At 48.3% G+C, this 10,985-nt stretch overlaps 1 protein-coding gene across 4 annotated transcripts in view; it reads left to right on the forward strand.

The window, feature by feature from the left end:
• The window catches only part of acp1 (acid phosphatase 1), a 63,228-nt gene extending 56,246 nt beyond the window's left edge, over positions 1-6,982 (forward strand). For 2 of the 4 annotated variants that reach the window (XM_070884935.1, XM_070884934.1), the window contains exons 5-6: positions 6,484-6,589; positions 6,770-6,982. In XM_070884935.1, the coding sequence (XP_070741036.1) occupies positions 6,484-6,589; positions 6,770-6,847 (184 nt within the window). In that variant the 3' untranslated portion in view covers positions 6,848-6,982. Of the gene's footprint in view, positions 1-5,058; positions 6,420-6,483; positions 6,590-6,769 lie in introns of those variants that run through there. The other 2 variants (XM_070884933.1, XM_070884932.1) reach the window with 2 other exon arrangements.
• The last annotated feature ends 4,003 nt before the right edge of the window (positions 6,983-10,985 follow it).

The raw sequence follows: 10,985 nt of genomic DNA on the forward strand, positions 1-10,985 counted from the left end.
AATCCTGGAACTCCCGACCTAACACACTGTGGGAGTACCTTCACCACACGGACTACAGCAGTTCAAGAAGATGGCTCACCACCACATTCTCAAGGGTAATTAGGGATAATAAATGCTGGCCTTGCCAGTGGCACCCACATCCCATGAATGAAATAAAATAAACAGACTAGTATTATCATGAGTACGAGTGGTGCATTTTGGGATAATATAACTTCATAGGAGGAAGCCTTTTTTTGATTCCATCTTTCTGGGTAGATTTTTTACAACTAGTTTTGCATTTTTAGAACACTGCTGCCATTTCATTTTTTATATTTTGTCTCTTGCAAGTTCCTCCTAAAACATTGAGGAGTCTGTGCCCGCAATAGATGGGCATTCTGAAGAGAGTTACTGTGGCATCTCTTTACTTCCATAGTTCTTAGTAGTTTCTTTTTGTTGCTCATTTGAGTTAGTTACTACTTTTGAAGTGTCTTTAGGTGCATCAGGTATCGGTCTGAGACCAGCAGCTTCAGTTTTCATTCCAGCTAGGCAGGATATTGATAATACCGCCTGATTGGAACTTTAACTGCTATATTTAAGAGAATGCTCTGCGCATGCCTCGAGACAGATACGCACAGCACTGTCCCATCAGTTAGAAACTTAAAGGTTTGGCGTGAGGAATCTTTGATGTACCAAGTTCTTTGCACATGTGCAGAACGGCTGTTGCTGTGGACGCCAGCCTTGCATGACTGAATACATTGCTAAGGCCCATTTCACATCGTTAAGGCTATCGCCCAAAATAAAAAGCCGAAACTAGCGGTCTTTAAAATGGGCAGTATTCCAGCGATCCTGAAAAATAAAAAATCACTAAGGCTGGAAATATCGCCCAAAAGTGAAAGTCTAGCCCCATAATGTTTGGAGTGAGAAATCTTTACCTTTTTTTTTAAAAAAGAAGTGCTGAGGAAGTCCAATCCAGGTTTGACACTGCCTTGGATGTACACTGCATGTGGTGTTAACTTGAAGCGGTGTGAAACTACAGCTTCCCTGGAGTCTTACTGTATTTCATTCTGCAGTCAGGCTGGATTTACGTTATCAGTTTGGTGTCGGTGCAAAGTGGAAATCATTATGCACCAACACTAAACTTGCAGTCGAAATGCATCTTGGATTGTGATATTGAGGGTTGTAACTAATGCTTCAATGAGTCCTAATTTGAGCATCATATCTGCTTCTTGCAACTTCTGGACATTTTCTTATTTAGAAATTAGAATACCAGATGTATGCTATTAATCGTGTGCTCATTGAAAGGCCATTTTGCTCTCGAGAATAGGATTACAGAAGAGTGTCTGTCATATGGATGATCAAAACTGTATTTCACTGAATACCTATGATTGCATGAAGCCTTTCATTATCTCAGTTTAACATATGAAACAAGTCTATGGGCTCAATTTTCCCCTTGCCAGTTTTCTGGCGTATTACCAGAGTTACGTCCATTTTTCTAGGCTACAAATGCGCCAGAAATAATTTGCCAAAGTTTCCCCGATGTATAATTCGAATTTGGAGCCACGCAGCGTGTCCAGACGCCTCTGGGTTGGAGCCCGCTGTCTGCACCAAAAAACAAAGCCGCAACTTCTGCGTGTGCATGGGGGGAAAAAAGTTACGTTTTTGACGAAGTCCCAATGGACGCGCATGCTCAGTACAGGTCGGATTTGGCAATCGGCCATTTTTTACAGTGCCAGTGTGAGAAGGAATGCTGTGTGAGAGCATTGGAAAAATCACAGCTGCAGCAATACAAGGTGCAATGCGGTTGCAAGGACCAGGAATTCCTTACAGGAAGAAGTGGAGGCACCAGTTACTGTGATTGAGAACAGATGGCAGGAGCTGGACACCAGTAGAGGGGTCACAAAAGTTCCACCCAAAGAAATGAAGAAACGCTGAAACCACGTTGCAGAAGATTACTGCGCAATAGTGACCACCATGAGATCTGGAGGCCAGTGTAAAAAGAAGTGGCAGGACCTTGGTCAAGTAGTTAGTGTAAGTAATATTTTAATTTATTCAATGCAATTGTAACTGTGACGATCTGTATGTCCCACCCAGCAGAAAGATACCCTCTCTAAAAAGTTGCATTTTCATCTTTGCAGAGGAAGGTGGCACATAATAAAAGGGAAAGAACTCGAACAGGAGGAGGCCCGGCAAATCTGCGCCCACTGACACCCGTGGAAGAGAGGGTCACTACTTTGCTTTTTTCCAGGCAGGACCCATCAATCAGTATTGCAAAAGCTGGACCCACACTCGAGGGAGAGGGTAAGTCCTACAAATTCATCATGGTCCTTTAAATCAGTCTGCTGTCTGGCCTGTGATGTGTGAGCCTACTTATTCCACCCACCCTTCCCCCTCCTCTGCTGCTAACATAAGAATTAGGAACAGGAGTAGGCCATCTAGCCCCTCGAGCCTGCTCCGCCATTCAACAACCCTCTGAGAGAAGAAATTCCATCTCAACTCGGTTTTAAATTGGCTCCCTCATATTTTGAGGCTGTGCCCCCTAGTTCTAGTCTCCCCGACCAGTGGAAACAACCTCTCTGCCTCTATCTTGTCTATCGCTTTCATTATTTTAAATGTTTCTATAAGATCACCCCTCATCCTTCTGAACTCCAACGAGTAAAGACCCAGTCTACTCAATCTATCATCATAAGGTAACCCCCTCATAATCCGGAATCAGCCTAGTGAATCGTCTCTGTACCCTGTCCAAAGCTAGTATATCCTTCCAAAACTGCACGCAGTACTCCAGGTGCGGCCTCACCATTTGACTGTTGTTATCTTTTGCAGAACTTGAGGCCAACCCTAACGATGCAGAAGAAGATTCAGACGCGGACGCGCCTGGAAAGAAGATCATCTTCCAATCCAACCCTCCAGACCATCATGGGGGGGTGGGGGAGGGGATGGAGCTGGTTGAAGCTCCCACTGTTGTACTGACTTTGGAGGAGGTGCTGCTCATGGAGGTGACAGCCCCTTCTGTGATTAGTGTTTTGAGTGCTGGTGGGACATTCCATGGTTTCACACCTTCCAAGGTTGCAGGTCCCCATTGTGTGGTGCTGATAGGCACAACCAGGGCCCCACCTTCCGAGGTTTCCGGTCCCAGTCGTGTGATGCGAACCACACTCGTGGGGAGGAGGTGACGGAGAGCTTGACCGTGCTCTCTTGAGGTGCAGAATCTTACAGATGTGGTTCAGATGATGTCATTGAGTGTGGCGAGCATTGACCTTACCCAATCACTCCTGGACGCCATCAGTGGGGTGAGTGATGAGGTAGCGGGCCTGTCAGGAGAAGTAACAGCAATGACACGAGAAATGGGAACGATATCCGGGACCATCAGTGAGGGAATAGTGGCCATGAGGGAGGGAATGTCAGAGATAGTGCAAACCAGGTCACTGACCATCAGGAATGGAATGTTGCAGGTAGTTCTGACAGTTTTGCTCAACATGAGGGAGGGAATGTTGCAGGTTGTTAAGACACTGTCAGGACGCATGAGGGACAGCATGTTGCAGTTAGCTGCTGCAATAAGGGAACATGCCCAGAACCCGTGCCCATTGACAGAATCATCTGTCACTCCTACTCCAATCCCCACACCAGCCTCTGAAGAGCCCCAAGCCAGGCCTTCCAACTTGCCGCCTGACGCCAATGTCCGTCCCGTCCCCCGTTTTCCCCCCCCACTCCCCCAAGAGGTGCCCCGTAGCTGAGATGTTAGAAAGAATAAGCTTAGTACCAAGCCTAGAAACATTGCACCACCGTCTGCGGGCAGGGGTGATGGAGTGTCCAACTCCAAAGCGCAGTGAGGAGTCTTCGAAGGGGGAGGAGAGATGGGTGCGGCCTTTCTTTGCTGGTGTTATTATTACAGTTGTAACTGTCCTCAAATTAAAAGTTTTTTTGTAAGTTATGTAAATTTACAAGTTTATAAGTGATCTCAAAGTTTTTAAGTGATATTAAAGTAAAGTTTGATCCAAGAATAATTTTATTTAAGTTACTTGTGAATAAAATATATTTTACATTAAAATTGAATCAAGTTCCATTAACACAACACAGAATTACGGAACAGCTCCAAACAGTAAACATGTGGAATAGTTGTCGCTGAGCCCTCAGGCAACAGTAAAGCAGTCACGGATGATATGCTGGCGCAAGCCTCGAGCAATCGTTAAAGGGGCACCATGGCCCGCCGTTGTGCTCCGGCCTCAGGCACTTGTATGGCTTTCTCATCCTCGTCATCCTCCTCCTCATCATGCTCGTCACCTGCATCTTCCACATCATTATCATCAGCCACTCTCACCGCACTACCAGGTGCTGCTGCCTCATGATGGCTAAGTGGCTAAGTTATGCAGCACACAACGGTGAACTAACCGACAATCGCAGGGGAGTACAGCAAGTAACCTCCGGAATGGTCCAGGCATTGGAAACGCTGTTTCAATGTATCTATGGTTCTCTCAATGATGCAGTGCATCGCAATGTGTGGCATGTTGTATTGACGGTCAGCAACCGTCCGGGTTACATGTAGGGGCGTCATGAGCCAGGTGGCAAGGCCGTACCCTTTGTCTCCCAGTGGCCAGCTCTGCCCTTCTGGCTGTTGCTGCTGAAACATGGCAGATATAACACAGTCGCGTAGGATGAACGCATCATGGGTGCTGCCAGGATATCTTGCATCGACTGACATGATATGATGCATGTCGTCACACATGAGCTGCACATTAATGGAGTGTGGAAGCCTTTTCTGCTCCTGTACATCTCTGAATCCTCCAAAGGTGCTCACAAGGTGATGTGAGTACAATCAATGCAGCCCTGTACCTTTGGGAAGCCAGCAATCCTGGAGAAGCCCACATCCCTGTTATGGATTGCTTGGGCGGTCATGGGGAACTTTATGATGTCATTCCTACGTGCATACAGTGCAGCCGTGACCTGGCGAATGGAGACATGTGTTGCATGTTGAAACGGTGCACACATTCCCAGTTGTAGCTTGAAATGATCCGGAGGCATAGAATGGAAGTGCAGCTGTAACCTTCATTTCAACTGACAAAGCAGTCCTTCTGACTCTTCTAGGTTGCAGGTCTGCTTTGACCAACTCACAAATCTCAGTTACAACTTCTTTATGGAAACGCAGCCCTCTGACACAGTCTGCATCACTCAGGTGGAGGTACAAACGCCTGTCTCGATATACCCAAGGTGGGTAAGGCCTTCTGCCCAGCATCCTATGGGCTCTGATGTTCCTGATGCGATGAAGTCGAATCAATTATCTCCTATGTTGCACCATGATGCAGAAGGCTCGTACAAGGTATGGCATTGTCAGTATTGCCCCCATACTTAAATGTAACCTTTGAAAGAAGCTCAAAACGGCAGGAAAGCAGGCAGGCATGATAGGTTCGTAGTTCTCTCTCTCTCCTCAAGGTCTGTATGGATGGATCACACCCAAAGGTCGTGACTTATCCTCTCTCTTCCCCCCCCGCCCCCCATTAATAATTGCAGTCTTGTAACTTCTCCTCTCTTCTCCCACCCCTGCTCTTTTCTAATCTGAGTTTTGTGACCTCTCTCACACCTCCCACCACTCGCTGCAGTGGTAAGTGCAGAAAGCACCTCGCTCCCCGGGTTCCAAGCCTTCTGATTGGCACCTCTTTGCATTCTCTTTCGTCCTCCCATCTTCACCCCCACCCACCCGCCCCCAATGGCTTGTTTTGTAGCCAAGCCCCGAGCCGCTATGTCCAGGTGCGGAGTCGATTCTGCCAGGCAAAGCTACAACCTTCCAACCCTGCTTTAAGACGTTCAGTGGTGGCGTGTGACTGAGTTTTAAAAAAAAAGAGAGAACTTCAGAAATCCAACAAATTTACATTTCTACGTTGACAGGTTTTTTAAAAAGTTGTACTTTATTATTGATTTTGACCGTGTTCTTGACTCCCTCCAAAATCTTCGATTTAAAAACAAAGGCGTCTTTCAGTGCAGATATGTGAATGTGCGCTGTTTTTCTCAACTCACCAGAAGGTTTTTCGGGAGTGGCCAGATATGCCGACCTAAGAGAAAAAAATGTTGGCCATACTGCGAACAATTGGGGAAAAAAAAGACGCAGACATGAGGGAACGCCCCCAAAAAAACTGGCCTTGAAAAATCTTAACTAACTCAGTTATGCCGGCGCAAATAGCAGGGGGAAACTTTGATTAAAAATAAATACGCAAAAAAAACGGCGCGCGCCAAAAGAATGGCGCAAATGAACAGGGAAAATTGAGCTCCATGATTCAATTGAAAAAAAATCTATTTTCAATAGATTTGTATTCCCTGACACAATTATATAGATTCATAACAGTTTTATCAAAAGTTCATTTTTTTTTGTGTTTGCTAAGCTGTGAACAATATTTGCATTTTTAGTTTGCCAATGTTAAAGAATGGAACAACAACTTAACAGTATTGAAATTATTATTGAAATGATCCATTTGAAATCCGTAGAGGAAACCTAGTTCATATTTGATAAATTTGCAGAGATTTAAAAAGGAAGGCTGACAAAGTGAAGAACTACAAGTCTGAAATACAACTTCTTGGATCATTTGACCCACAGCAGAAGCGTATCATACAAGATCCCTATTATGTAAGTAGCGAAAACTTCCAATTTATTTTTTTTTATTTATACAAATGTGACAGAATTTAAAATGTTCAAAAATCCAGAAAAGTGGAAGTGTGCTTAATTTTTCATTCCCATCTTCTATGCTAACAGTGGGTATGTTATTTGGAGATTATTTTTTTATCCTATTTTGTTTCTCATTCCCAGGGAAGTGAAAAGGATTTTGAAGAAGTATACCAGCAATGTTTAAGGTGTTGCACAGCATTCCTGGAGGCTTCTACTTAACTGTGCTAAGGACTAAGTTTATCATGTGTTAAAAAAAATCAATTTTCAATGAAAACAAATCTTGCCAATATCACTGGTTCGAAACTTCCAGAAAACTCCTCTCTGAAAATGAAATTAAATATTTTTTAAAAGTTGCATTCGTTTTGAATGTTTCATTATTTACTATGTTCTGGAGAGGCAGTAGTTTTTTGCTATAGTAAGGATATGAAGTTGCATTCATCCACATAGAAATAAAAAAGCAAAATTCACATTCAAACTTGGAAATGATGGTCTGTTGTCATGAACTGCCAATGAGGGAAATTTCAGAACAATATGAGACTCTGTTTAGGGAATTATGAACATAAGAAATAGTAGCAGGCATATGCCATACGGCCCCTCGAGCCTGTTCGCCATTCAATAAGGTCATGGCTGATCATCGACCTCAACTCCAGTTTCCTGCCCAATCTCCATACACCTTGATTCCCCTAGACTCCAAAAATCTGTCATCTCAGCCTTGAGTATATTCAGAGACTCAGTATGCACAGCCCTCGGGGGCAGAGAATTCCAAAGATTCACAACCCTCTGAGTGAAAATGTTCCTCCTTATCTCTGTCTTAAGTGGCCTACCCCTTATCCTGAGACTGTGTCCCTAGTTTCAGACACTCCAGCCAGGTGAAACAACCTCTCAGCATCAGTCAATTCCCTTCAGAATCTTGTATGTTTCAATGAGATCACCTCTCATTCATCTAAACTCGAGAGAGAGAGTATAGGCCCATTCTACACAACTGCTATCATCTTGCTTTTTTTTATGGTGGAGAAATTGATTTGTATTTCAGAAATTATGAAACAAATCTGCATGACATAATTCTTAGTACACAAAATGACATTTTTGATGTGTTGGTGTTTATAAATACCTCCTTCACTTTAAAATATACTGCGTTTTTTTGTCATGGTTACATAGCAACCATCTTGAATTGCACTTGTATGAAGTTTGACAGCATCCCAAAATAGGTAAACAATTGTCTTTTACAATTATACATTTTTCTTCAATGTAATTATTGTATAAAAGCTCAAACTACTTTTTAATTAATTATCTTTTGTTAAATTAAGATTGTCTGATCCAAAATGATTAAGCTACAGTGAGAAGACAGGTTGGTTTGACTGTTACTATCTACAATAAAGTGCTATTCTTCACTATACCTCCATTCTGTGGAGATTTTCTGTCCTTAAAATATTACACAATTCTTGTTTAATCATACTTCTTTCCCTTCCTCCATATATTGTAAGAGTGCGCCCTAGTTGTGGGGAAACTGTGCTGGGCACAGGCCTACAAAATTGTCTAAAAGCTAAAACTACTTTTGTTAAATTCAGGTTGCCTGATTGATCCAAAATGATTATAAACTACAGTGAGAAGAATACAGTGAAAATGACCCCTCAGATAGACAGTAGTTTCCCATTCCTGCATTGAATAAAGCCCCAGGACCTGCATCATTGTGGCAGTGTCGTATTTTTTTTTTAACCCTATTTATAAAAACATAAGAAATAGGAGCAAGAGTAGGCCATACGGCTCGTCGAGCATGCTCCGCCATTCAAAAATATCATGGCTGATCTGATCATGGACTCGGCTACCCATAACCCCTTATCCCCTTATCGTTTAAGAAACTGCCTATTTCTGTCTTAAATTTATTCAACGTCCCAGCTTCCACAGCTCTTTGAGGCCGCGAATTCCACAGATTTACAACCCTCTGAGGAAATTTCTCCTCATCTCTGTTTTAAATGGGCGGTCCCTTATTCTAAAATCTCGAGTTCTAGTCTCCCCTATCAGTGGAAACATCCTCTCTGCATCCACCTTGTTGAGCCCCCTCATAATCTTTATACGCTTCGTTAAGATCACCTCTCATTCTTCTGAATTCCAATGAGTAGAGGCCCAACCTACTCAACCTTTCCTCATAAGTCAAACCCCTCATCCCCGGAATCAATGCAGTGAACTTTCTCTGAACTGCCTCCAAAGCAAGTATATGCTTTTGTAAATTAGGAGCCCAAGTTTCGAGCCGCGCCTAGAACAGCGCAGTCCCGACCTGGACGCCCGTTTTTCGCGCCACAAAGTGCGCCTTAAAAAAACCTCCAGATTCTCCACCTCCCTGCAGGTCCTCTGGCCCTCGGCGCAGCGCAGCAGGAGCTGTAGGGGGCGGAGCCAGGTCCCTGTGCTGAAAACAGTGCCGGGACCTCTGCACATGCGCGCTACATTGGGCGCGCATGTTCACTACCTCCAGGCGTCCAAAACTGCGTGGGAGGGGCCAAAGCACGCAGCCCCTAGTCCTGGCCGAATGGGCTCACTGGGGCTGCGTGAATAAGGCTCCTCCCATGGCCAGCTCCTGCTTCCTCCCGACACGACTCGACTCCCACCTCCCGCCTCCGGACCGGACCGGACCCGACTCCGACCTGACTCCTGCTTCCCCCTCCCCGCCCCGGACCCGACACCGACCTGACTCCCGCTTCCCACCCGGACCCGACCCGACTCCCGCTCCCCAGCCCCGGACCCGACACCGACCTGACTCCCGCTTCCCCCCGGACCCGACCCAACTCCCGCTCCCCCCCCCCGCCCCGGACCCGACACCGACACTGACCTGACTCAAGCTCCCCCCCGCCCCCGGACTGGATCCGACCTGACCTCCCTCCCCACGACCTGATCTCCCTCTCCCTCTCCCTCCCTCCCCCAGAACCGAACCGGCCTCACTCCCACCACCCCCCCGACCCGACCCAACGCCACCGACCTGTAAATCTGGTGCTGGAGACGGGCCTTGCCCGAAGTCTCGGGCCCGGCCCGTTCAGCCTCCCTGCCCCTTCTCCTTCCCCACCCCCCCGATCTCCTCCCCCCCCCTCCCCCCCCCCCCGATCTCCTCCCCCCCCCCCGATCTCCTCCCCCCCCCCGATCTCCTCCCCCCCCCCCGATCTCCTCCCCCCCCCCCCGATCTCCTCCCCCCTCCCCGATCTCCTCCCCCCCCCCCGATCTCCTCCCCCCCCCCGATCTCCTCTCCGCCCCCCCCCCCGATCTCCTCTCCGCCCCCCCCCCCCGATCTCCTCCCCCCCCCCCGATCTCCTCCCCCCCCCCCGATCTCCTCCCCCCCCCCCCGATCTCCTCCCCCCCCCCCCCGATCTCCTCCCCCCCCCCCCCCGATCTCCTCCCCCCCCCCCCCCCCGATCTCCTCCCCCCCCCCCGATCTCCTCCCCCCCCCGATCTCCTCCCCCCCCCGATCTCCTCCCCCCCCGATCTCCTCCCCCCCCCGATCTCCTCCCCCCCCGATCTCCTCCCCCCCCGATCTCCTCCCCCCCCGATCTCTTCCGCCCCCCGATCTCCCCCAATCTCCTTTCCCCCCCCAATCTCCTTTCCCCCCCAATCTCCTTTCCCCCCCCCAATCTCCTTTCCCCCCCCCAATCTCCTTTCCCCCCCCAATCTCCTTTCCCCCCCCAATCTCTTTCCCCCCCCAATCTCCTTTCCCCCCCCCAATCTCCTTTCCCCCCCCAATCTCCTTTCCCCCCCCAATCTCCTTTCCCCCCCCCAATCTCCTTCCCCCCCCAATCTCCTTTCCCCCCCCAATCTCCTTTCCCCCCCCAATCTCCTTTCCCCCCCCCAATCTCCTTTCCCCCCCACAATCTCCTTTCCCCCCCCAATCTCCTTTCCCCCCCCCAATCTCCTTTCCCCCCCCAATCTCCTTTCCCCCCCCAATCTCCTTTCCCCCCCAATCTCCTTCTCCCCCCCCAATCTCCTTCTCCCCCCCCAATCTCCTTCTCCCCCCCCAATCTCCTTCTCCCCCCCAATCTCCTTCTCCCCCCCCAATCTCCTTCTCCCCCCCAATCTCCTTCTCCCCCCCCAATCTCCTTCTCCCCCCCCCAATCTCCTTCTCCCCCCCAATCTCCTTCTCCCCCCCCAATCTCCTTCTCCCCCCCCCACATCTCCTTCTCCCCCCCCCAATCTCCTTCTCCCCCCCAATCTCCTTCTCCCCCCCCAATCTCCTTCTCCCCCCCCAATCTCCTTCTCCCCCCCCAATCTCCTTCTCCCCCCCCCAATCTCCTTCTCCCCCCCCAATCTCCTTCTCCCCCCCCCAATCTCCTTCTCCCCCCCAATCTCCTTCTCCCCCCCCCAATCTCCCTTCTCCCCC

This window comes from Pristiophorus japonicus, chromosome 7 (genome assembly GCF_044704955.1).
Source record: "Pristiophorus japonicus isolate sPriJap1 chromosome 7, sPriJap1.hap1, whole genome shotgun sequence".
NCBI lineage: Eukaryota > Metazoa > Chordata > Chondrichthyes > Pristiophoridae > Pristiophorus > Pristiophorus japonicus.